This window comes from Salmo salar, chromosome 03, assembly GCF_965601325.2.
Source record: "Salmo salar chromosome 03, fSalSal1, whole genome shotgun sequence".
Lineage (NCBI taxonomy): Eukaryota > Metazoa > Chordata > Actinopteri > Salmoniformes > Salmonidae > Salmo > Salmo salar.
The window spans coordinates 20,129,465-20,157,319 of record NC_138293.1 but is presented as its reverse complement, the minus strand read 5'-3'; the positions used below and the strand labels follow the sequence as shown (position 1 = coordinate 20,157,319).

General features: G+C 43.1%; 1 protein-coding gene across 12 annotated transcripts; it reads left to right on the top strand.

Annotated features, from left to right (window-relative positions):
• Positions 1-103: 103 nt before the first annotated feature.
• LOC106599535 (GRB10-interacting GYF protein 2) lies at positions 104-27,824 on the top strand. Of its 12 annotated transcripts, none has more exons than XM_045714625.2 (28): positions 104-188; positions 10,899-10,950; positions 11,159-11,312; positions 11,525-11,620; positions 11,796-11,907; positions 12,341-12,449; positions 12,741-12,781; positions 12,917-12,949; positions 14,324-14,530; positions 14,903-15,129; positions 15,389-15,536; positions 15,624-15,857; positions 16,117-16,346; positions 16,682-16,826; positions 16,956-17,122; positions 17,479-17,705; positions 18,090-18,220; positions 18,473-18,573; positions 19,648-19,746; positions 19,931-20,104; positions 20,572-20,793; positions 21,543-21,674; positions 21,908-22,153; positions 22,522-22,718; positions 23,019-23,158; positions 23,498-23,700; positions 24,263-24,413; positions 26,919-27,824. In XM_045714625.2, exons 2-28 carry the CDS (start codon positions 10,913-10,915, stop codon positions 26,984-26,986), a joined length of 4,032 nt encoding a protein of 1,343 aa, XP_045570581.2. In that variant the 5' UTR covers positions 104-188; positions 10,899-10,912; the 3' UTR covers positions 26,987-27,824. The 12 variants fall into 12 exon arrangements, 11 of the variants coding, with proteins under 11 accessions (XP_045570581.2, XP_045570580.2, XP_045570579.2 ...); XM_045714624.2 differs by having other exon boundaries at positions 14,903-15,135; XM_045714623.2 differs by having other exon boundaries at positions 14,903-15,135; positions 17,479-17,720.
• The last annotated feature ends 31 nt before the right edge of the window (positions 27,825-27,855 follow it).

Genomic DNA, 27,855 nt, shown 5'->3' with positions numbered 1-27,855 from the left:
CATACAGATACATTCAGTACGATTTGTACTTTGAAAAATATGCTGTCAGCGAATCTTTCTTTGGCATACGGGTCTTTATCGGGATATGTATGGTCATGTGACCCATTCTCAGCCATCTTGTGGAAACGGAGAGAGAGCCACACACAACTCGAATACAAATAAACCCTGTGCTGTCAGTAAAAGCAGAGGTAAGACAGCGAAGATTAAATGCACAGTTTTGCTATAAAATAAAGCTAAAGTATCGAAATAAGTATTCACGATGCTAAAGATCCCAGTTTCCGCGAATTAAACGCGTTTATGAGTGTTGTTATACCAGCATGTTTGCTTGGCCTTGAGGCTTCGGCCTCTAGTATGTGGTGGCACCGCATTCGATTCGGAGCGAGATGGGACGTTTTGCAACGAGAACCTCTTGTAGCGGAAGGCTCGTAGGCCGCACGGAGGTTTGGGGGTTAAGTGTGAACTCGTGTCAGCTCACAATACTTCTGTGCGATTTTGTAACAGTATGACTCTGTTTGTTTTCCTTTTTGAGAAGCATAGCATTTTCGTTGAAATTACTGATCAGTGATCGATCGTTACTGAAAGTTTTGTAAAACAAAGTTCTCTAGTTAGTTATGTCGACCAGTTAGTACATGTTACTGTTCTAGCTAGCTATATAACAGCGTATCATTATTTATGGTTAAATACAATAGCTACAACGTTAACTATTATGCTATCAACTTGATTAACTAGCTAGTTAGCTGTCATGCAGTTCCTTAGCTAGCTTGCCAAACAGCTTGGTAGCACAGTTGCACATTGTGGCTAGGCTATGTTAAATGTCAGAAGGTTAGCCAACATTTGTTTAGTTGGCTAACGTTAGCTATCTAACGTTTAACTTATTTTATAGTTAATGTCTTGTCATTATAACGTTAACAAAGCTAGCTTGCTAACGTTAGCTAGTTTGTATTGCCAACTCACTAGCTAGCATCTAGGTAGCTAAAGTTACGTATGGGAATGTGTGTGTCAGTCGGATTATCAAGCTAATTATGGCCAGCCATATGGGAAGCTAACGTTAGTTAGCTACTAGCTGGCTACTGTAGCTCGTGTTGGAATCAATGAGGTAAACCTGTATATAAATCATTGTTTGGAATAGATATAAAGCGTTTATACAATTTATTAAACTTATTTAAGAAGTACAGTTTGTTTGCCAGACAGCTAATTTGTAAAGTTCCTTATCTTATAATAACGTGATACAATATTGATAAGACATAAACATGCATATAGAAATAATTTGAGCTTGACATTGATAGTTGGACTACTTCAAAACCTAGCTAGTACATTGTCTCTATAATCCATTCTAACTAGCCAACAGTCCAAATATTAGCTACTTGAAACGCGTAGGTAGGTTGAAACTTGAATATTTAACTTGCATTTCTATCAGTCACAAACTAAACCATTCATAGGCGCTAACTACCTTCAGCCCTATTGACTATAATATTAGTATCTTCTGGTCAGGATTTTTGTTAAGAGTCCGGACGCTCATAAAGAACGTTAAAAACGCATCACTTGCGTTACTGTTTAGGAAACCCAAATCAAATATTTTATATTAGCAACAAATCATTCTCAACAAACAAAAGGTTCTATGACTACACAGCGTTATAGCGTTCGGGTTCCCACACGGCCATATTTCCATGTTACAGCGCTTGTTTACAGAAGACGGAGGCGTAACTGTTCTAATTAGCTATCTGCGTCTTGAACACCAGTGTGTAAACGGAAGATGGACCCCATAAACGTGTTGTCACTGAAAAATACTCTAGGCTGGTTAACCGGTTAAAACAGTGTACAGTAAGTGTATATTTAGCGTTTGTGAAATAATTTTGATGTGAAACTAGAGGGCTTTATGTTTCTAGAACCTTACCACAAGTGCGGATTTATTCATGTTTAGATGAAGTATTTGGCTGTTTTGGCTGCTAGAGCCAATTCGCCTCTGAACAGAACATGTACGGTTCTTGGAATATAAGGAGCAACGTTAGCCCAATAATGGACTACAGGAGCCTAAGTCACAGGCTACTGAGAGTGACATAATACTGCATCTAATCAATCATTTGTGACTAGTCTCCGTTCTTCACTAGGGCTGTTGTGGTGCAGGATCTTTACAGAAGTTGACAGCTTGATGTTTTTTTGTCACCATAAATAATACATTAAAATTCTAATGTTGATTGGTTGTAGCCCATATGTGGCTTGCAACAGGTGGGAAGTTCAACAACGCATGCTTTCAGTTTATTCTATAGCTATCTGGCTAGACAGATTGTGGTTTAAACATACCTTTAGGCTGACTAAGGGTCATTATAGCTAACTGATCTGTGAACTTTAGCTACCCCTTGACTTATTACACGTTTTTGTTTTATAGCCTGAATTGAACATTTTATATATAATTTTAAAAATAATTCTCACCCATCTACACACACTACCTTATTAACATAAGTATTCACACCCCTGAGTTATACTTTGTAGAAGCACCTTTGACAGCGATTACAGCTGTGAGTCGTTTTGGGTAAGTCTCTAAAAGCTTTGCACACCTGAATTGTACATTTGCTCATTATTCTTTTCAAAATTCTTCAAGCTCTGTCAAAATGGTTCTATATCATTGCAAGACAACCATTTCAGGTTTTGCCATGGATTTTCAAGTAGATAAGTCCAAACTCTGCCACTCAGGAAAATTCACTGTCTTCTTGGTAAGCAATTTGAGTGTAGATTTGGCCTTGTGTTTTAGGTTTTTGTCCTGCTGGAAGGTGTGTACAACTCCCAGTGTCTGGTGGAAATCAGACTGAACCAGGTTTTCCTCTAGGATTTTGCCTGTGCTTAGCTCAATTCCGTTACATTTTTTTATCCTAAAAAGCTCCCTAGTCCTTAACGATTACAAGCATACCCATAACATGATGCAGCCACCACGATGCTTGAGAATATGGAGAGTGGTACTCTGTAATGAGTTATACTGGATTTGCCTCAAACAGGTTTTTGTCCTGAATACAAAGTGTTAATTGCTTTGCCACCTTTTTGCAGTATTACTTTAGTGCCGCGTTGCAAACAGGATGCATTTTTTTTGAATGTTTTTATTCTGTACAGGCTTCCTTCTTTTCACTCTGTCAATTTAGTTAGTATTGTGGAGTAACAGTTGTTGTTCCATCCTCATCACAGCCATTACTCTGTAACTGTTTTAAAGTCACCATTGGCTTAATGGTGAAATATGGTGAAATCCCTGAATGGTTTCCTTCCTCCGGCAACTGAGTTAGGAAGGATGCCTTTATCTTTGTACTGTGTGTATTGATACACTATCCAAAGTGTAATGATTAACTTCATCATGCTCAAAGGGATATTCAATGTCTGCTTTTTTTATTTTTACCCATCCACCAATGGGTGCCCTTTGCGAGACATTGGAAAACCTCCCTGGTCTTTGTAGTTGAATCTGTTTTGAAATTCACTGCTCGACAGAGGGACCTTACAATTATCTGTATGTGTGGGGTACAAAGATGAGCTAGTCATTCTAAAATCATGTTTAACACTATTGTGCACACTGAGTCCATTGAACTTGTGACTTGTTAATCACATTTTTAATTCAGAATGTATTTAGGCTTGCCATAACAAAGGTGTTGAGTACTTATTGACTCAAGACATTTCAGCTCCAGATACTCAACTAGTCTGAAGGACAGTTTTATTGCTTCTTTAATCAGAACAACAGTTTTCAGCTGTGCTAACATAATTGCAAAAGGGTTTTCTAATGATCAATTAGCCTTTTAAAACAATCAACTTGGATTAGCTAACACAATGTGCCATTGGAACACAGGAGTGATGGTTGCTGATAATGGGCCTATGTAGATATTACATAAAAAATCTGCCCTTTCCAGCTACAATAGTCATTTACAAAGTTAACGATGTCCACTGTATTTCTGATCAATTAGATATTTTAATGGACAAAAAATGCTTTGCTTTTCAAAAACAAGGACATTTCTAATTAACTGCAAACTTTTGAATGGTTGTGTGTATATATATATAAAACAATTCCAAGGATCATTTAGCTATTTGAGTTGGAATTTTAAAGACCCTTGAGGTATTTTTATATATATATATATATATATATATATATATATATATATATATATATATATATATATATATATATATATATATATATATATATATATATATATAAAAAAAATACCTCAAGGGTCTTTAAAATTCCAACTCAAATAGCTAAATGATCCTTGGAATTGTTTTAAGATTGTCATACCATCTCAAACAGCAATTACACAGAGCCATGTATTTAGAGAGTTGGGCCAACTTTATGTAACTAGATATCCAGTTATATAGTATTATTTAAATATTCTCCATGTAATGTTAATTGAATTTTGACGTGTCATGTAATTTGCATCATAATGCTCATTCTAGACATGGGCAATTCCACGCTAACAGAATTATGCTTTGACTCAGATTTTTCACTTTAACCTCTTGGGGCTAGGTGGGACGCTAGCGTGCCACCCGTGGTGCACTCCATCAACAGCAGGTGCATTTCAAGAGCGGCAAATTTGAATCCAAATAAATGTCAAAATTCAAATTTTTCAAAAATACAACTATGTTACACCATTTGAAAGATAAACATCTCCTTAATCTAACCACGTTTTACGATTTCAAAAAGGTTTTACGGCGAAAGCATAAATTTAGAGTATGTTAGGACAGTACATTTACAAGAGTTGTGTGTAATGTTTTGTCAAGTCAAAGACAGGGTCACCAAAACCATAAAACCAGCTAAAATGATACACTAACCTTTTACAATCTCCATCAGATGACACTCCTAGGACATTATGTTAGACAATGCATGCATTTTTAGTTCTATCAAGTTGATATTTATATCCAAAAACAGCGTTTTACTATGGCATTGATGTTGAGGAAATCGTTTCCCTCCAATAACCGGCAGTCAAGTCAGCGTCACAAATTAAATAATTAAAATTAGAAAACATTGGTAAAATATTATATTGTCATTTAAAGAATTATAGATTTACATCTTTTGAACGCAATCAACTTGCCAGATTTAAAAATAACCTTACTGGGAAATCACACTTTGCAATAATCTGAGCACTGTGCCCAGAAAAATACGCGTTGCGATACAGACTAGACGTCATGTTGGGGAGATCTAAAATCGAAAATACTATGTAAATAATCCATTACCTTTGATTCTCTTCATCAGATGTCACTTCCAGGTATCACAGGTCCATAACGAATGTAGTTTTGTTCAAAAAAGCTCATCATTTATGTCCAAAAATCTCCGTCTCGTTAGCACATGATGTAAGCCAGCCGGACTTCTCGTCATGAACGAGGGGAAAAAATATATTTCCGTTCGTTCAAACATGTCAAACGTTGTATAGCATAAATCATTAGGGCCTTTTTTAACCAGAACATGAATAATATTCAAGGTGGACGAATGCATTCTCTTTTATAACGTATTGGAACGAGGGTACCCAACATGAAGTAGCGCGCCAGGTGTCTAATGGGACATCACCGTTCCATGGCTCTTGTTCGGTCAGATCTCCCTCCAGAAGACTCAAAACACTTTGTAAAGGCTGGTGACATCTAGTGGAAGCAATAGGAAGTGCCAAAATATTCCTAAACCCCTGTGTTTTTCAATGGGATAGGTTTAAAGTCAATACAACACATCAGGTATCCACTTCCTGTCAGAAAATGTCTCAGGGTTTTGCCTGCCAAATGAGTTCTGTTATACTCACAGACACCATTCAAACAGTTTTGGAAACTTTAGAGTGTTTTCTATCCATATATAATAAGTATATGCATATTCTAGTTACTGGGTAGGATTAGTAACCAGATTAAATCGGGTACATTTTTTTTATCCAGACGTGCAAATGCTGCCCCCTAGACCCAACAGGTTAACCCTTTGACACGTACGAGCACGAGTGTGGTCCCTGCAGCGTACGCTCAAACCGGTGTGATTAGAACACTTATTTAGAATGTCCAGTTACAATTGACGCAACAGTCCGCGTTTGCGCTGGCCCCGGCTTTTTCTTTTTTTTTTTTTTTTTTTTACAGAATCATTTTGCAAGAGGTCTTTGCAACGTTTGGTCCTCAATGTGAGCAGTTTCTTTTTAGATGCAATTTTCAGACATTCACAGAAGTAGCGACAGCATAACACAATTCTCATCCAAACAGGAAAATGTAGGCTACTTTAGTCGCAGCGCTAACTGAGGAAAGAGTGACCTAACACACGGTCATATTTAGCTAACACTCGGCTGACAGAAACCATAATATGAAATAGTTAATAGCAATTACTATTTACAATTCATTACATCACGAGTGAGCTCACCAGTGATGTAAATAATTGAGTAAAACACTTTCTAAAAATCTAAAGTAGTTTGTGCTCGCAGCCTTGTTTGTTTTTTTGCATCAACCAAAGATAAGAGGTTACACGATGAGTTGTCTGTTTGCAGTATGCATGTTGAAGGTGGTATGTCATCTACCATAATTCACTTCCTGAAGTTTACTCGAAAGATGAAGGAACCATCACTTCACTTTGTTTTAGCATCTTTGGTCTGACTGATGTTTACGTGAAGACCAGAATGCATTGTATGATGTCAACAAACATGGCGCGACACATAGCCGGCAGTTTGCTTAGCATTAGCTCATCATAATCAGTATAACCTTCACACTTAACACATGAAAAGGTTAAAATGTATGCCAAACAAAAACCATTGATTTCCAAGATTAACAAATCTTACTCTCACAAGGACTAGCCTACTTTGAACATTTCATAAATGCAAATTTTCTGGAAGAACTGTGCAGATGCGAAGTTTAGTAACAGAATTGTGGTAAAGTCTCCTTCTGTTTTTTTTATTCAACCATGTTTTCCAAAACCTGCTAAATATCAACTCTGAATTAAGATGAAAAAATATCTGCAGAAAGAATGGGGTGTCAAGCTATATGACACCTTGAAAAAAATTATTTTGGTTATTGAACTACAGAAGGTGAAGTGGATTTACCTCCGGTAACAGAATCATCACAACACGATCATCCAAGAAACCCTGGACCCACTCCAATTCGCATACCACCCCAACAGACCCACAGATGATGCAATCTCTATTGCACTCCACACTGCCCTTTCTCACCAGGACAAAAGGAACACCTACGTGAGAATGCTGTTCATTGACTACAGCTCAGAGTTCAACACCATAGTACCCTCAAAGCTCATCAATAAGCTAAGGAGCCTGGGACTGAACACCTCCCTCTGCAACTGGATCCTGGACTTCCTGACGCCCCCCCCACATCCACCACGCTGACCCTCAACACGGGGGCCCCTCATGGGTGCGTACTTAGTCCCCTCCTGTACTCCCTTTTCACCCATGACTATTTGGCCACGCACAACTCCAACACCATTAAGTTTGCCGACGAGACAGCGGTGGTAGACCTAATCACCGACGACGATGAGACAGCCTATAGGGAGGAGGTCAGAGACCTGGCAGTGTGGTACCAGGACAAGAACCTCTCCCTCAACGTGAGCATGACATTGGAGCTGATCGTGGACCACAGGAAAAGGAGGGCTGAGCACGGCCCTGTTCACATCCATACGGCTGTAGTGGAGCGGTTCGAGCCCTCCAAGTTCCTTGGTGTCAACATCACTAAGAACCTATCATGGTCCAAACACACCAACGCAGTCGTGAAGCGGGCACGACAATGCCTAATCCCCCTCAGGAGGCTTAATAGATTTGGCATGGAACCTCATCCTCAAAGTTGTACAGCTGCACCATTGAGCGCATCCTTTACTGGTTGCATCACCTATTTGTATGGCAACTGCTCAGTATCCAACCGCAAGGCGCTACAGAGTAGTGATGCACTAATGTTACATTTTTGGCCGATACCGATATCCGATATTTTCCTTGCCAAAAAAAAACTACAGATAACCGCAATGTAATATTTTTGCGGCCTTTTAAGCATTCTAGTACAGTTAAATAGTTGCACACACACGGACGCGTCGGTCTAAGGCACTGCATCTCAGTGCAAGAGGATTCAATACAGTCCCTGGTTCGAATCCAGGCTGTATCACATCCGACCGTGATTGGGAGTCCCATCGAGCGGCGCACAATTGGCCCAGCGTCGTCTGGGGTAGGCCGTCATTGTAAATAAGAATTTGTTCTTAACTCACTTGCCTAGTTAAATAAAGGTTACATGAGAGAAAAACATCACTCGGCTTGATTGTTTTAAGTGTGACTATCTTTATTTCTAAAACAGCTGGTATTGTTTGCATTAAAGTCATTACTAGAACAAATGATTATACTGTACAATAATTGATACATGAATTTGAATTGGAGTCACAATGTGCATTCGGAAAGTATTCAAATCCCTTGACTTTTTCCACATTTTGCGTTACAGCCTTATTCTAAAATTGATTCAATCGTTTTTTTCCCTCAATCTACACTCAATACCCCATAATGTCAAAGCAATTATTTTTTTACTATCACATTTGCATAAGTATTCAGACCCTTTACTCAGCGACTACAGTCTCCTTGGATATGACGCTACAAGCTTGGCACACCTGTATTTGGTGAGTTTCTCCCATTTTTCTCTGCATATCCTCTCAAGCTCTGTCAGGTTGGATAGGGAGCATCGTAGCACAGCTATTTTCAGGTCTCTCCAGAGATGTTTGATCGGGTTCAAGACCGGGCTCTGGTTGGGCCATTCAAGGACGTTCAGAGACTTGTCCCAAAGCCACTCCTGCATTGTCTTGCCTGTGTGCTTAGGGTCGTTGTCCTGTTGGAAGGTGAACCTTCACTCCAGTCTGAGGTCCTGAGCGCTCTGGAGCAGGTTTTCATCAAGGATCTCTCTGTGCTCCATTTATCTTTCCCTCGATCCTGACTAGTCTCCCAGTCCCTGCCGCAGAAAAACATCTCCACAGCATGATGCTCCCACCAGCATGCTTCACCGTAGGGATTGTGCCAGGTTTCCTCCAGACATGATGCTTGGCATTCAGGCCAGAGAGTTCGATCTTGGTTTCATCAGACCAGAGAATCTTGTTTCTCATGGTCTGAGAGTCCTTTGGATGCCTTTTGGCAAACTCCAAGCAGGCTGTCATGTGTCTTTTACAGAGGAGTGGCTTCCATCTGGCCACTCTACCATAAAGGCCTGATTGGTGGAGTGTTGCAGAGAGATGGTTGTCCTTCTGGAAGGTTCTCCCATCTCCACAGAGGAACTCTGTCAGAGTCACTATCGGGTTCTTGATCACCTCTCTGACCATGGCCCTTCTCCCCCGATTGCTCAGTTTGGCTGGGTGGCCAGCTCTAGGAAGAGTGGTGGTGGTTCCAAACTTCTTCCATTTAAGAATGATGGAGGTAACTGTGTTCTTGTGGACCTTCGATGCTGCAGACATTTTTTTTGGTACCCTTCCCCAGATCTGTGCTTCGACACAATCCTGTCTCGGAGCTCTATGGACAATTCCGTCGACCTCATGGCTTGGTTTTTGCTCTGACATGCACTGTCAACTGTGGGACCTTATATAGACAGGTGTGTGCCTTTCCAAATCATGTCCAATCAATTTAATTTACCACAGGTGGACTCCAAGTTTTTAGAAACATCTTAAGGATGATCAATGTAAACAGTATTCGGTGTCAATGTAAAATGTAAAAAGGTATTTCTGTTTTGTTTTTAAATGTTTCAATAATTTCTAAACATTTTTCGCTTCGTCATTATGGGGTATTGTGTGTAGATTGAGGAAACAAATGTAATTCATTTTAGAACAAGGCTGTAAAAAAAGTCAAGGGGTCAGAATACTTTCCAAATGCAATGTACATTTCAGTGCGATTATGAACTGTCAACAAGTCCTTAATGAAGAAAGCTTTAAAGATCTATTTCATACACAGTACATGACTCTGGCAATTACCGTAATTTCCGGACTATAAGCCGCAACTTTTTTCCCACGCTTTGAACCTCGCGGCTTAAACAATGACGCGGCAAATATATGGATTTTTCCCGCTTTCAATTTTTTTCTTTTTAAAAAAACACGTGTGTGACGTGCGCTGTTTTTTGGCGGCATGAAGCTTTCATTAGACCAATGAAATTGCCGAACGGGTTAAGGTCAAAAACTTTTTTATTTACTGTTTCGATTAAATCGAGCGCTCTCAAACTTCCCATCATTCTGATTACGGTAGTCCTTTTGTCACCCTCATTATGGCAAAGACACGGAGAAATGTATATGATGCAGCTTTCGAGTTGAAGGCGATTGATCTGGCTGTTGGAAAAGGAAATAGAGCTGCTGCACGGGAGCTTGGTCTTAATGAGTCGATGATAAGACGTTGGAAACAGCAGCGTGAGGAATTGACTCAGTGCAAAAAGACAACTAAAGCTTACTGCTAATTTTTTATTTTTTGTTACAAGCCGTGTTTCGTTAAAGCCTGTGTAAAGTTCATTTGTTTCAATGTACCGGTAGGCACCTGCGGCTTATAGACATGTGCGGCTTATTTATGTTCAAAATAATATTTTTTTTTTCAAATTCAGTGGCTGCGGCTTATATTCAGGTGCGCTCAATAGTCCGGAAATTACGGTACCTAAATTGGTATAATGTACCTGACAGAGGATCGGGTGATGCAATATTTGTCACCATCTAATTGACTTTTAAATCAGAATTTGGGTGTGTAATCTGTGGCATAAAGAGAAATGGGATCGAAGATTTTTAATTCCATCAGCAGATGAATTAGTAATTGCCCTTTTTGTGTGTTGATCAAAGGATGTTGAATGATGTCCTTGCATTTTGCTATACCCGCAGTAACATCTGCTGAATATGTGTATGTGACCAATTTGATTTGAATACCTTTCCAAGAAACATATTGCATTGTATTAGGCTAATTATTTTGGCCCTTTCCTTCCAATAGAAGTTCTAGGAAGAATGGCAGAAACTCAGACACTCAACTTCGGACCAGAATGGTTGGTATAGCATCATGTTAATATGAAATCTTCTTGAGCTGAAATGTTGTATTGAATTAAGAGAACCACCAAGTTGATTAACAGTGTTCTGAGTTGTTAGGCTGGTTTGTTTTTTGACACCTTGTGCAGTGGTGCCTCACATGTTGAGGCCTGCCAGTTGTCCTCTAAACTTCACTTTTGTTTTTCTCCTTCTGTCCCTCTTCACCAGGCTCCGGGCCCTGTCTGGCGGTGGCCATGGGGGTGGTAGCAGCAGTAGCGTTGCCACCTCACCACCTCTCTCACCTGCAATGCCAAAGTATAAACTTGCAGACTACCGCTACGGGAGAGAAGAAATGCTAGCACTTTATGTTAAGGATAGGGAGGTGAGGCAAAGGCATTCTGATGTGTTCTAAAAGCATACAGAGATACATGATTGGCATACAAATAAAGTGACTTCTGAAAGTGCCCCAAGACAAAATTATAATTCATCCTTTTGTGGAGTGAGATTTCTTTAAAATTTAAAATCTTCCTGTAAAATGTGTATTAAACCTGACATTGCAATGGATACTTGCTCATACAATTTCTTCCTTATCAGATCCCTGTAGACCTACACGATAAGGATTTTCTGCCCATTTTACAAGAGGAGCCCCTGCCACCACTGGCACTTGTAGCTTTTACAGAGGAAGAGCAGGTTGGTGCCTTCACAGTTCATATATGAATCCATGTTAGAATGAATATGCTAAATTAAGACTGTACCTTTCACCTTACCCTATTTGTTCGTAACCAAATATAGAGAATTGTTGGTTATAGACAGGTCTGCCCCACCCTCTTTCTTTATCCTCTTTCTCCCTCCCTCTCCCCCACAGAGAAATTTTTCCATGTCTGTAAACAGTGCAGCTGTGCTCAGGCTGATGGGGAGAGGAGGGGGTCCGGTTGGGCCAGGGGCGCCGAGGGGTCGAAGTACCTCACGGGGTCGAGGTGAGGAAAGAGCCCTATTCTCTCTGTGTCCATCTCAACAGTCTGAAGAGGCTTCCTCTGCTTGTGTCCTCTTCATCAGCACTAATCAGAAAACCAGACTAGGTGAACTGTTAATTTCTTTCATGTCGATAAAGGAAAGGAGACTAGGAAACTACTTTAGACTATTGACTGTTGAGACCAGTGATTTATATATAGGTTGAGACCCACCCCTAAGAATCTTAATAATCTCTGCCAGCTTCACAGAAGGGATGTAACCATAGCACTCTGTTAATAGGCTTGATAATGCTCCTGTTAGCAGAAGCTATCGCAGCTGGTTGAACTCATTTTCACCAGCTAGCTCCAACATTAAAGTGTGGTGTGTATGTTTGAAACCTTTTCGACAGTAATATGAATTGTGGATTCAAATAAGGTATTTAAAATGTGTGTCTGGCAGGTCGGGGTAGAGGAGACAGCGGGTTTTACCAAAGAAGTTTTGATGACGTGGAAGGAGGCTTTGGACGCGGGGGCAGGGAGATGCACCGCTCCCAGAGCTGGGAGGAGAGGTAATGGGTTATTCTTACTGGAGGCACGAGCGTGTAACTGGAATTGTCACGCCCATTAACCTTTGACTTCAATGCGTGATTTATGCAAATCTTCATGTTAAGTGGGTGCATCTTAAGATGGGTTCCAGGCTAGTGGAAGAAGAATGATCAAAACCCATCTGGTTTATGGGGTTGACATATTGTCATGTTTTTGGTTATATCCATCTGTGTTTGACTATCTGCATGCTCAGTCATTATTTTTGTCTTTTCTCCTTTTCAAAGTCATGCTGAGTCTATTTTCTCCCCATCTAGGGGAGACCGAAGGTTTGAAAAGCCAGGTCGAAAAGAGCCAGGTTTGTGCCAATACTTGCTCATCAAATAATCAATGCTGTTTGAATGTGATATACATAAAATGCCGGGTTAAATCATTTACAGGTAATGTAATCACTTTGCTCTCTCTCTTTCCCTCTGTTCCATTGACTTGGCAGAAGTTGCTCCTACCCACTTCCTGATGAATCATAGTAAGTTTGCCCTCCAGGGTCCTCGTTCGTAAACCGTGTGTAAAAAATAGACCCCAAAATGTGAGTGTGCCAGTTTTCACGCAAAAGTTGGAATTTATAAAAACTTTACGTGAGAATGTGCTTTCCTCCCCGCAAACTTTAAACCATGCATACGCACAGTTTCTACTGGTTGAAGTATTCCATTGCAAGAAGGCAGGATTAGCCATTTGCAAATGGGGACTATATGATGATACTCTTATTCATAACAAAAAAACAGGTAGCTAAATATAAGATGCAGTCATTTCCCATTAGTGAGAGGAGAGAAAATAAAAATGGATTGTCTTTGCAGTCTAAAGTAATTAGAAATTGGCATCTATTATTTATTTCATTTCCATGATCATTGAAGAATCAATTCCTCACCTTTTCTGACTGATGGCTTCATACTCACGAAATGACCTATAGGCCTCCAACAATTTAGGATAGGCTACCATTCGTCCCATCTCTCATTTAATTGGACCTCCTTCACAGTAGGAAATAGATAAGCTATTTCAGGTATTTTGCTCTATGCGATCCAAAGTTTAACGGTAGACGGTTCATCTTTTCCATTGGAGTTTGTAGGCTACGTCTGAATACTGTAATTTCTCGAGTTGACAATATTTCATTTTATAAACGTAATACATTATACATATATCATCACCATTGCAGAATAAATTCCTCACATTTTCTGGCCATGATGAGTTCATATTCCCAAAGTAGCCATGCAACAAATGACCATGCACATCTCTAATATAGTTGGGCCTGTTAGATAGGCTATTATAATAAATAAAAAATGTTGCTCTATGCATCTGAAAGGGGTTTATAACAGAGTAGAATTTAACAGATGAACACAGTTGATCTTTTGATCTACCACTAAGTAAGCCTACTTTAATATTATTTTCTTTCCGAATAGACAAAGTTTCAGAGATCGCGGGCAGTGCAACATAATTTAATTTATACGATCTGTTAACAGGTCCACAACAATTCAGAAACTGTCAGATACAGCAAATGTCACTGCAAAAAAAAATACATTCTGCCAACGCCTACAAAGACATTTGGCCAAGTTTGCTATTGCTATTTACTTTAGATCACAGGAGGTTGGTGGTACCTTAATAGGCTGTACACTACTTAATCAGACAACAATACAGCTATGCAAATGCTTAGACAACCTCACAACTTATTTACTGTGACCAAGTACACCCTCAGGCTAAAGGGTTGAATCTCATGTATTGCTTGAAATTGTGGCGTTGCTACATATGTATGTATTGAGTTTAAAAAAATATATAGATTTTAATAAAAATGTCAAGATTGATGTTCTCCTTTTGATAAAATAAAGTAATTCAAGCCTTTCCTCTCCAGTCCGTGCTAACTACGAGGAGGTTGGGACCGGTGTGGGGGGCCTGCCAGTGAGGAAGCATGACTTCACGCGTTCGGAGAGTGAGAACTGGCGCACGTCCCGGGATGAAGTGAATGGTGAGGATGGTGAAGTGGGGGGCTGGCGCCTGGCTGGTGCCTTGGCATGTGCCTTGCAACGGGACAGCGACCGGTGGTGCCCCCCAAGTCCAGGTGTGCCCTGTAGTCATCTCACACTGCTGCCACCACAATGTATCCTGTCGTGTGTGTGGGTGATGGTTTCAATTGCAGGCCAATCTCGATACAACTCTAAAAGGTTGATTTTTAAAAAGCTGGTCTTATCCTGAACTCATAAATCACAATGGACACCTCAAATCATACTAAAATCCCTCTCTTGTTCAGGCCTCATGGCCAACCAAATGAGAACAGGTTTTCAACAGGAAATACTCCAATCTGTCTGTAGCTTCACAAAAGAAAGCATCACATGCATCTAAGAAACAGCGAAATAAAGTGGTGGTCTTCAATGTGAGAGAGTGGCTGGTGTAGAGCTGAGTGACGGGGTCCTTAAACAGCTCTTTTCCTCAGACGGGCCGCGGTCGGCAGGGTGGCGGGAGGCTCATCCGGGGGAGCAGCCGCGGCAGCGCAGGCTGCCTTTCGATGCCAGGGAGGACGAACGCGGCTACAGGCATCCCCCGTCGGCCAGCGGCAGCCTGGAGGAGGATGGAGGGGGCAGCCTGCCGGAGTGGTGTCTGGAGGACGCTGAAGAGGAGACGGGCACCTTCGACTCCTCCGGAGCCTTCCTTTCGCTCAAGGTTCGAGTGAGTGAATAGTCCGTTTAGTCAGTCTAACGAACATCACTTGTTAATGGTTGCTGGGCCAAAGAAATGTTTAAGAAATTAGTAGGACCTGCACACATGATTTGAAGTCTACCGAGTAGTTATACAATGATTTGTTTTCCCCGAAGGGCAATTTGTTTGCTGCAAGTACAAGTATGGCATCGGAGCACTGTGAGATGTGGAACTCTGTGAATGTCAGGCTGCTATGAGAAGGATATATATATCTCCCCCACAGAAAGCTCCCAAGGAGCCCATCCTGGAGGAGGCAGAGCTGGACTTCAGACCCCTGGAGGAATGTGACGAGGGTCTGGAGGAGGACGGACACCCCCGGGAGACCAAAGATACAGACGGAGAGGCCAGGAGAGAGCCTGACAGAAAACAGGGTGAGTTAAGAGTGGAAACTGTCCGGCATACTGTATTTTTGCTCCCAATACTAAACATTGATTCATGTGTCTTGTTTTTGTCTCTAGATGTCGGGAGAGCGATAGAGGAGGCGCCCCCTGCTCCCTCTCCTCCTGAGCCCCTGCCCCCCAGCCAGCCCGACAGAGTGGAGGACCCTGAGGGGCCGTTGGAGAAGCCACTTGAGCGACCCCCTGCCCCGGAACACAGGCCAGAGGCCAACAAAGTCCCCCTGCACACCCCCATGTCCAACACAATGCTGGACTCCCTCCCCATCCCCCACACCGTTGCACACACACTCACAGGTAGGTTTACATACAAGCAGTGGAGGAATGCAGTCAAATCTCCCACACTTGTGCCCTGTTGAGGCTGTGTTTGGTGACATATTGTTGCGTCTTTCTTTAAACCACCTCCACCTGTGAGTAAATGACACCTTTGTTTTCCACAGTTAACTTGTGCTTAAAATATACACACATGATTGCATGTAGTTTGAGATTGTCAATTATGAGATCCCTCCGTCTGTGAGAGACTAACCCCACACCCTCTTGCCTCTGTCCTGTCCAGTGTCGGCCCCGTCGCCCACCATCCAGGTGCAGCAGAAGCCCCTGGAGGTTCCCGTGGCCATGCCCGCCCCGCTGCCCTTCAGTGCTAGCCTCATGCCCCAGAGCACGTCTATCATGGCCCCTAACAATATGGCTACCAGCACGGGCCTCATGGCGCCCATCGGAAGGCCCATGGCCATGCCGCCACACCACACTATGGATGAAGATGAGGGACTGAAGCACTTTGAACAGGTTAGTGGACAATGACTACGGTTTCTGGAAGTTAGTTGGTTACAGAGCTGCATGTTGAGCAAGTTAGTGGAAGTTACCAAGCTGGTTTTGGTGTTACTGAATTTAGAGCATGTCTGGACATGAAACGTGCGGTGTGGGTTCATTTTTGGAACATGTCAAGATATGGAGAGGATGTTTATTGAATTATAATGAAATTATTGCAATTTTTCTATCTCTCTCCCTGCGGTAAACTGAGATAGTGGTGTTTGTTTTGGGATACTGTCATGGCGCTCTACACGTACTCCTTGAATGAACAATAAAATTCAACACTCGCTCTCTCTCGCTCGCTTTTGTAGGAGGCAGAGAAGATGGTGGCGTATCTACAGGACGGTGATGACCGGCTGGCTGCCAAGAGCTCAGCTACCAAACCAGCCGGCCTGCCGCTCACACACGAGGCTGCTCTGAAGTGGTTTTATAAAGACCCCCAGGGAGAGATTCAGGGTGAGACAGAGTGAGGGGAACGGGGATTCTCTGAATGAAAATCTGCATACACTGCAACCAGTAAATGGAGAAATTTCAGTGACTTTGTCAAATCTAATAATGTCCCCCTCCATGTCTCCCCCTCTCCAGGTCCGTTCAGTAACCCGGAGATGACAGAGTGGTTCCAGGCGGGCTACTTCACCATGACCCTGCTGGTGAAGAGAGGCTGTGACGAGGTCTTCCAGCCCCTGGGTGAGATCATCAAGATGTGGGGCAGGGTGCCCTTCGCCCCCGGCCCAGCACCGCCACCCCTACTGGTAACCGTCACACACCTGAGCTCCATCCAGCATTCTAGAATTCACTACTTTGTATTATCCTGAAATTAATCCTAATTATTCTATGGGCAATTCGAAATGATTCTGATGCACCTCACACCTTCTCATGGTCAAAGCAAGTTTATGTTTAGCCTAGGGCACGTTCAGAAGGCAAATGTTGTGACGTTGCCATTCCTTATTCTAAGTCAGAGGCTTGTTGACTCTACATAACATATAGAACGTTCCGCAACATTGTGTCATGCTGAATGCAGCCCAGGTCGTCGTTCCTTTGCCTGTGTCGTGGCTCTACTTCTCTGTCCCCTTGCCGATCCTATGTCTTACTCGGCCTGTCTCCCCAGGGTGATGCCGGGGACCAGGAACGTCTAAAGCGGCAGCAGGAGCTGACGGCCCTCAACCTGTACCAGCTGCAGCAGCTGCAGTACCAGTACCTGTTGAGGCAGCAGTACGCCCAGGCCCTGGCCCAGCAGAAAGCCCAGGCCCTCAGCTCAGCACCACACCAGCAGCAGCAGCAACAGCAGCAGCAGATCAACCTGCTCCTCCAGCAATACCAGGCCCTCAAGATGAGGTCAGCAGAAAACACGTAAGCATATCTCCACACAAACACCTCTGCTGCAATACCAGGCCCTCAAGATGAGGTTGGAGATGCACACACACAGCTTCAGCATTACTAGGCCCTCAAACACTCGCACTTGGCTCAACCCCTCTTACTAGCACAGACTTTGCTGATAGCTACTTTGAGGAAAAATATGCTTACTATGACTGTGATATGTGGTTGTCCCACCCAGCTATATTAAGATGAATGCACTAAGTCGCTGAATGATGAAGACACACTCAATATGACACGGGTTCTCCTCAAACATCTTTCACTGTGGGCATTATACAATGCCGTGTCAACATGCTGCTGTGTTCTGGTTATTTATGCCATTTCTATGTTTGTCTCCCTGTGTAGAACATCTGAGTCTCTCTTACCTCCTGTGACTCGGTCCATGTCCGTACCAGACTCCCAGGGTTCTGTGTGGGAAATGCACAACACCTCTCAGGCCTCCTGCACATCAAACATCCAGCAACCCACACCCAGTGGTAAAACTTAATGCAGAACACACTCTGAAAACACAAGCACTCGTTTTGTTTTGGGCTGTTGTTTATAACCAATGTAGCTTTTGAGAGTTTGAGTATCTGAACCTCCTAGAAGACAGCAAAATACGGTGCTCCTCAATTCACCTAAAAGTGGAGAAAGCTCAAAATCATATGAATTATAGGGAATGAATGGGGATCAATGATATATAATGACCATCCAGCCTTGCTGACAGACTGTTTTGTGTGCCTGTGCAGCGTGGGAGGGCAGCAGTGTGTGGGATCTGCCCATAGACTCCATGGCCCAGGCCCCCACCATAGAACAGATGCAAAACCTGGAGAAGAATAAGGCTGCCAAGGTAAGAGTACCATATTTTCTGTACTTATGCAATCCTAAGTTTCAGATCTTTATGAAGTGCCCGGGACTAGGGCTCAATGTGGGGAATTTGACCGTTTTTAAACACTTTAAACGTTTAGCGTAATGAACTGCCACAAGCAGCAACAAGTCTGTGCATGAGTATCTGTGCATGTGCACGCATGTGCTTCACTCAGTGGTGTAAAGTACTTTACTATACTGGACAAAAATATAAACGCAACATTTTTAAATGTTTTTCATGAGCAAAAATTTTCCATACGAACAAAAAGCTTATTTCTCTCAAATTGTGTGCACAAATTTGTTTACATCCCTATTAGTGAGCATTTCTCCTTTGCCAAGATAATTCATCCACCTGACGGGTATGGCATATTAAGAAGTTGATTTAACAGCATGATCTTTACACAGGTGTACCTTGTGCTGGGGACAATAAAAGACCTCTCTAAAATGTGCAGTTTTGTCACACAACACAATGCCACAGATGTCTCAAGTTTTGAGGGAGTGTGCAATTGCTGACTCCAGGAATGTCCAACAGAACTGTTGCAAGAGAATTGAATGTTCATTTCTCTACCATAAGTTGCCTCCAACATTGATTTGAGAATATGGCAGTACATCCAACCAGGCTCACAACTGCAGACCATGTGTAACCACGCCATGTCTGAGTATTGGAGTGTGCCCCTGGCTATCCATAAATAAAATGGTGCTGTCTGGTTTGCTTAATATAAGGAATTTGAAATGATTTATACTTGAACTTTTGATAATTAAGTATATTTAACTTGTATTTTACTGGATGACTTTCACTTTGAGTCATTTTCTGTTAAGGTATCTTTACTCAAGTGTGACAACTGGGTACTTTTTCCACCGCTGGCTTCACTCTGCTACAACGTGGTAGCTACTGGACCAAAACAGCAGAGCATTTTTGCCTTGTACTTTAACGCTCTCAGTTGTATGTGGAAATCGGCCCGACATTGCCGTTTACTTCGTGCATCGCTGAGTTGTGTCAAAACTAGTTTTTTATGTGGTTGTGATTTACTTATTAACTGTAAATGTTTTTGATCAGCTGGAGCTGGAGCGGGGTGAGGCAGAGCTGAGTGCCAAGAGGGAGGAGGAGGAGGAACACAAACGCCTGGAGGAGGAGCAGCTAGCACGTCATAAACAGGTGGGGGGGTTCATTAGACTGTTGCCTGCTGAAATACGCCAGTCATGATACCATTTCAGCTTTGTTGATGTTCAATATATGATTGCCTAGAGTTGCAAGTTTGACCCATTAGCCTGTAAATTCCTAAGAGGAGGCCTTAATGTATGTTTTATTCAACTGATTTGATAGATTTCTCTATCCACAGGAGGAGGCATTGAAGAGGCAGCGGAAGCAGCAGCAGGAGGAGGCGCAGCGCCAACAGAAAGAGGAGGAAGAGGCACGGCATGCGCAGGAGGAGGCCCTCCGCAGACTGGAGGAGAGGAGGAGGAGGGAGGAGGAGGAGGAGAGGAAGCAAAGGGAAGAGTTCCTCCGCAAACAGGTGCTGGGTTTCACAATAAAGACCAGTACAGGGTCGTGTTCAGTAGGCACCAAATAGAACAACATTTAGTACAACGGGAAGGAACAACCTGGTTTTGAATAAGAATTACTCAATATTTTTATACTGTGTGCCTAATGAATACGACCCTGCCCTTATTGTGTGGGACAGGTGATACCAAATGCAAATTTCCACATACAGGTGTATGATCTTAATTTGATCTGTATTGTCACACCAACATAATTCAGCCGCAACAGGATTTTAACATTTAGTCCATAATGTTGCTTGATTGGTGGTTAGCCTATTACCTGACCTAAAGTAGGCTACATGAGATATGCAATACTGATAATGTGTGTGTTAGTGTGGGTTTTCAGTGAATTTATCTAAATCAGAAAGCACATCAGCATTTCTCAATAAAGTTGGCCCTATTTAAAAAAAAAAAAAAAAAACGTGTTGTCGTTGCTCCTTAGGAGGAGGAGCGCCGAAAGCAGGAGGAGCTGGAGGCCCTGAGGAGGCATGAGGAGGAGGAGGAGGCGGCAGCGGTTGCGGTGGCTTTGGTACGGCAACAGCAGGAGGAGGCGAAAAGGAGGGAGCAGGAGGCGGCGAGGCAGCAGGAGCTAGCCAGACAGAGGCAGCAGCAGCAGGAGGCGCTCCGCCGACTACAGCAGCAACAGCAGCTAGCCCAGATGAAGGTAACTAACAGTATAAGACAACACCTTAAGACACCACAACAGCTAGGTACCATCTACTGCACGATTACCGATGGGGGGGAATTGATTGTTACAAACGGGATGTTATTTTTTATGTATCGCTTTGACAATATTGCAATTTTATTTTTGCGCTAGTTGGCTGTAACTGCACAGCTTGTTCTCCATCTTTTTAAGTAGGGAGCCAATTTGTTTTCAGCACTTATTACCATGACTGATTTAAAACTCGTTTTGCCATGGCTCTGTCTTGTCCCTCTGCAGCAGACATATGGTGAACAATATGTTTGGAACATCAAATCGCAATAAAATGAGTGTCGAATCGCAATACTGATAGATTCGCATTGCATATTGTGTCGGCACCAAAGAATCGTGATAATACCTTATCGTGAGGTCCCTGCCAATTCCCAGCCCTATACACAATACTATATTATATAAAGTCTGCCTTAGGAAAGACATCTTTTGACCTCAATGGGACTTCCTGGTTAAATAAAATATAGCCTATAAACAATGCACTATCGTACTAACAATAATTGAGGTCAGAACATAAATACTGTATTTGACCTTTTAATTGAACATTAAAATGGACTATTGGCCTTTTGGTCTGGTATTTCTGTCTTGTGCTAATCACATCCATGAGTTTCTGTATGTGAATATTTCTTTGTCATGGATAAAGCCCTGACTGTCCTGCTTGCCATTCTATCACTGACTAACCGAATCTTTGTCCTGTCCTATAGCTGCCGTCTTCCTCTAAGTGGGGCCAGCAGTCAGCAGTCACGGCAGCAGCCATCTCTCAGTCCCAGAACGCGCTGTCGCTCGCTGAGATCCAGAAAGTGGAAGAGGAGAGAGAACGACAGGCACGAGAGGAGGTAAGCGCAGCTACAGTCAAAGTATTACATTTAACATGGGTGGCACTCCTTAAGCACTTTATTGTGCTACCAATTTCTTGCACCTGTTTTGATACGATTTTCTGGATGATAATGAGTTTTCCCACTTACTCAGCACTAAGGTAGCATGAAATAGAATTGTTCTACAAATCCATCATGATTTATATCCTAGAGCCTTACTCATGAATCCCCCCCCTCTCCAACCCCCCATGCAGCAGCGGCGCCAGCAGGCGGAGCACCTGAAGCTCCTGCAGCAGCAGGCCCTGCAGGAGGCCCGGAATCCCCAGGCCAAGCTCTCTGGCTGGGGCAGCGTGGCCAAGCAGCCGGCCACCACCAAGTCCCTACTGGAGATCCAGAGAGAAGAGGCCCAGCAGGTGAAGCAGAGGAAGGAGCAGGGGGGCGGGGGCCAGCAGCCCAGTCACCCCACTGTCACCCAGCAGAACCGTGCCCAGAACAGAGCTGTGAGTTGATTCGCTCGCTCATTCGTCTGCATTCATTCATAGTCTTCCATATCATGTATTTGGCCATGTGCTGATACTGTTGTCTAAAAATGTTTCTCAAACCTTTCCTTGGGGACCCATGGACGTTTCAAAATGTGTATGTAGTTGTGAACTAGCTCACCTAGTTCAGCTAATCAAGAGCTTGATGGTTATTTGACATGTTGAATCAGGTGTACTAGCTGTAGAGTAGATCAAATACACGGAGAGGCTTGGGAGGTTGGGGAAACATTCCTCTTAATCAAAGACAACCCTGTTTGAATACTACTTGGACGTAATGACACTGGTCTGACCAGGTTGGATCTCTCTCTCTCTAACCCCTCTTTCCCCAGACCACAGCTCTGAGCCCCTCGGTGTGGGGCTCGGTGGCCACCAGCGGCGGGGCTCCTAACTGGGGCGGTGACAGCAGCATCTGGGGTGACAGCACCAACTCCAACATGGGCTTCTGGGACGAGGAGGTGGCCCAGGCTCCACCCCCCGCCAGGAAGCCCAACGCGCAGAAGAACAACAAGGGCAACGCCAACCTCAGGTACAACCTCAGGACACTTTTACAGCTCTCAACTGATTGACAGTTTCTATTTTGGCTGCTGGACTCAAGGAAGGTGGTTGGAAGGACAATTTTATACCACTAATATTTATGTTTTAGTTATTAAGGGCAGACCCATAGATTCCACTGAAGTTTACGTTTCACTTAGTCATATGTTGTCAACACACTAAGTGAAAATTCCACTGAAGTGGAAGTATGTTCAAATTAGGCTGATATAATTCAATACGATGGATCACTTGGTTGTTAAAAAGGAAGTCAGTGTATCTAAAACTGTGTGAGCAGCAGTCGGGCCAATAAGAAGGTGGAGGAAGAGGAGAAGCTGCTGAAGTTGTTCCAGGGGGTCAATAAGAGACAGCAGGATGGCTTCATGCAGTGGTGTGAGAAGACCCTGCACACCCTCAACACTGCCAACAACCTGGATGGTGAGTGACTATATACACACCCTCAACACTGCCAACAACCTGGACGGTGAGTGACTATATACACACCCTCAACACTGCCAACAACCTGGACGGTGAGTGACTATATACACACCCTCAACACTGCCAACAACCTGGACTGTGAGTCTCTCTATGACGTACTATACATACCAACAATCTAGGTGTCTGATATGGCACCCTATTCCCTATGGACCCTGGTCAAACAGTGCACTATATAGGGAATAGTGTTCCAATTCTAAAGGTAACTCGAACCTAAAGTAACCTTCACTGTGTGATCCCATCTTTAAAAGTCACCTGCCCCTCTTCCTCCTCTGGCTGCAGTCCCGACATTTGCATCCTTCCTGAAGGAGGTGGACAGTCCGTACGAGGTGCACGACTATGTGCGCGCCTACCTGGGGGACACGTCCGAGGCCAAGGAGTTTGCCAAACAGTTCCTGGAGCGCCGTGCCAAGCAGAATGCCAACCAACAGAAAGCGCCCCCGACCCCGCAGAACCAACAGCCAACACTCAAACAGCAACAGCAGGTGAGCGAGACGCAGCAGAACAGGTCATTGGTGTGCCTTTGGTCTAGTGGTAACACTCCCGGCTCTCCCCTCCAGAGACCGGGGTTCAATCCCTCCTCCAACCCTTCAATCTGTCTCCCACCTGCCTGTACCCTCTCTGATTTCCTCCCTGTCTAAATAGTCAAAAATAACCCCCAAAAAGAAATAACATTGGAGAAGTGCTTCGGAGTTATGTTGTAGTCTAGTCAGAAAGATAGTAGAATTGTACAGATTTCCCTGCTTTCCCATGTTGTCCTGGTCACATCCCTGGGTCTTGATGAGCAGTTTGTGTGTCGAGTCAGGTGTGTTGGTTCTAAGCTGGATCAAAAGTTCTCCCATAACAAGGTTGGTCAGTGACCACTGTTCATTGGTTTTCAAAATGTTACTTTGGACCATCATGTAGAGAGAGAGCGAGACCTGTAGAGAACTGGGATAAATGCTGGACCATAATATTTCAGAAATCCATACATGCATTAATCAATACCCTGCTACCAATGTTAGTAGTTATCTGACCCCTCATTTGCTTTGTGACTCTATTTCCCAGGATTCAATGTGGGGTGTGAGCGTGACAGGCTCTCCGTCACTGTACCAGTCAAACCACACCAGCCTCCAGCAGCAGGCTCGCTTCGAGACCGTCACCTCAGGGAAGAAGAAGAAAAAGCAGAAGATGGTCCGGGCAGACCCCAGCCTGCTAGGTGAGGAATAAACTATTGAAGCACTTTTTTGTGGTACTTTTACCCCTTTTTCTCCCCAATTTTGTTATGTCCAATTGGTGGCTACAGTCTAGTCCCATCGCTGCAACTCCTCTACGGACTTGGAAGAGGCAACGGTCGAGAGCCATGTGTCCTCAGAAACACGACCCTGCCAAGCAGCACTGCTTCTTGACACATTGCTTGCTTAACCCGGAAGCCAGCCGCACCAATGTGTCGGAGGAAACGCGTCCAGCTGGCGACAGAAGTCAGCTTGCAGGTGCCTAGCCCGCCACAAGGAAATCTCAGCCGGGCCAAACCCTCCCCTAACCCGGACGACACTGGGCCAATTGTACGCCGCCTCATGGGTCTCCCAGTCACGGCCGGCTGTGACACAGCCTGGGATTGAACCCGGGTCTGTAGTGATGCCTCAACCATTGCGATGCAGTGCCTTAGACCGTGATGCAGTCCCTTGACCGCAGTGGCTTAGACCGCTCCGCCACTCGGGAGGCCTGTCAATTTGTTATTTTATTAACTTCCTAAATCTCCTCTCATATTTGATATAGCCTTAGCTGGCAACCCAGGGCATGAACTATCCACCAATAGTGTATTTAAAGAAACATTGCTACACCAAGACATTCTAGTGAAAGGCCCTAACAGCAAGAAATCTGAATAGCCAATGTATATATGGCTGAGAACAGACGGGGTTCTTGGCCAATCACATTCAAGTTGAAATGCTGTGTCACGCGGATGCTAAGCCATTCGTCAACCACAACCCTCTAGAAAGTAAGGGTATTCGTCAATAAACTATTTTCCTTAAAAGTACGTAATGTCATGATTACAAAGCTATGCGATATTAACCTCTCTAGGGTAGGGGGCAGTATTTTCACGGCCGGATGAAAAACGGACCCAAATTAAACGGCCTACTACTCGGGCCCAGGAACTAGAATATGCATATTATTAGTAGATTTGGATAGAAAACACTCTGAAGTTTCTAAAACTGTTTGAATGATGTCTGTGAGTATAACAGAACTCATATGGCAGGCAAAAACCAGGAAGTGAGAATTCTGGTGCTTGTAGTCCTTTCAAGTCATTGCCAATCGAAAACACAGTGAGTTAGGGTTAATTTTGCACTTCCTAAGGCTTCCACTAGATGTCAACAGTCTTTAGAAAGTAATTTGAGGCGTCTATGATGAACAGAGACCGAACAAGAAGGCTGGGAAGTTGTAGACCCATCAGTTCATTGGCGCGCATTCACATGAGAAGGGACCTGTGTTCCAAAATGTTTTTCAAGACACTGGAACCGTCCGGTTGGAATATTACTGAAGTTTCACGTTCTAAAGGCCCTAAAGATTGATGCTTTACAACGTTTCACATGTTTGAACGAACGTAAATAGATTTTTTATTTTATTTTTTTACTTCCTGACATTTTCGGCGCGCTTCCTACATTTGGAGTAGCTGAACTGAACGTGTGAACAACAAGGAGCTATTTGGACATAAATTATGGAGTTTATTGAACAAAACAAAATGTATTGTGGACCTGGGAATTCCTGGAAGTGCCTTCTGATGAAGATCATCAAAGGTAAGTGAATATTTCTAATGCTATTTAATATTTTAGATGACTCCAAAATGGCGGGTATCTGTATTGCCTAGTGTATTTTTCTGAGGGCAGTACTCAGATTATTGCAGTGTGCTTTCCCAGTAAAATTATTTTGAAGTCTTTCACAGCGTTAGCATAAAGGAGATGTTCATCTATAATTCTTTGAATGACAGTTTAATATTTTATCAACGTTTATGACGAGTATCTTTGTAAATTGCAGTGCTGATTCACCGGCAGTATCGGAGGCAAAATATTTTCTGAACGTCACGCGACAATGTAAAATGCTGTTTTTAGATATAAATATGTACTTGGTCGAACAAAAAATGCATGTATTGTGTAACATGATGTCCTAGGAGTGTCATCTGATGATCGTCAAAGGTTAGTGCTTCATTTAGCTGTGTTTTGGGTATTTGTAATGCATGCTAGTTGCTTGGAAATGGCTGTGTGGTTATTTGTGTCTATGTACTCTCCTAACATAATCTAATGTTTTGCTTTCGCTGTAAAGCCTTTTTGAAATCGGACAACGTGGTTCGATTCAGGAGAAGTGTATCTATAAAATGGTCCTATGTTTGAGAACTTTGAATTATGACATTTTTTGGTTTTGAATATGGTGCTCAGATTTTTCACTGGCTGTTGAATAGTGTGGGACGATTGCGTCCCACCTACCCTAGAGGTTAAGGAAAAAAGTTGATGATCTCGGAAAAGATATGTAATGTTTGTGTTGTTCACGTAATTCGTGCTAGTGTTGGGTTGTTGAGCTAGCGCTCAATTGATTCCCATTCAGTCCTTAAAGGTGTGCACTCCTTGACTCAGAATGTACTGTTCTCATTGGCGTTATGGCTAATGCTAGTTGGATTACCACATGCATACCTCTGATACTAAATTCACTTTCCCTGTTCTCATCTTCCCAGGTTTTTCTGTGAACGCGGCGTCTGAGAGGTTGAACATGGGCGAGATCGAGACGGTGGAGGACTTTTAAAGGGACTGCTCTGCTGCCAACCCAACTGACCATATCGTTCTGAACAGCTGCCATTGTACCCCCTACAACCACCACCTCCCCACCCCAATCTCCCTTTCCTTTTGTGAACAGCATCCTCTTTCCGTTCTGTTTTGTACTTTAATTTAACATTTGTTATTGGAAGCTGGGAATGCTTTCCAGTGCTAGAGGACCCCTCAAAAAACATCCCTAATGTGTATTTTGCCCTATGTGAGACAGGGAGAAGGCTAACGAAGCAGCCAAACAATCAAACAGAACCATAAAAACCAACCAAGCAATGAATCGAACGACAAATCAATCAATTCGAAGGCCAAATCTCACTTCTCCCAAAGAAGAGAGCTGAGGGGAAGACATGGATGTCTCTCCCTGTCTATGGTCGGCTGTTCAGTCCCCTCCTAGTATCTTGTCTGAAAGTATGCAAAAGAGACGTTACCTGATGCAATCTTCTCCCCATGAAATTGAACGCATTGGGGGGGGGGGGAATAGAGAACTTTTTTCTGTTTTGTTATTTTTATTTATTGAATGTTTTTCTCCCTTTTCTTCTCCTCCTCCCTTCACTCGTGTTTTCTGCCGGTTGTTTGTGGATGGTGGTGGTATTGTAGGAGCCAAGGATGTGTGTGCCCACTGATGTCCTGTTTTAAGGACATGTTCGAAAGTTCCAAGTAGTTATTCATTTCTTGTAAAATACTAGGCCGTTTAAAGAATAACCTTTCAATTCTGCATCTGTATTATAATATATGAAAATGATGAACTACTGGAGTCATACTTTTCTATTGCGGTATGAAATAAAACAGTCTCTTGTGTGGGCTGTTCACACCTCTCTTTGAATCAATGAATGATCTCCTTCCACG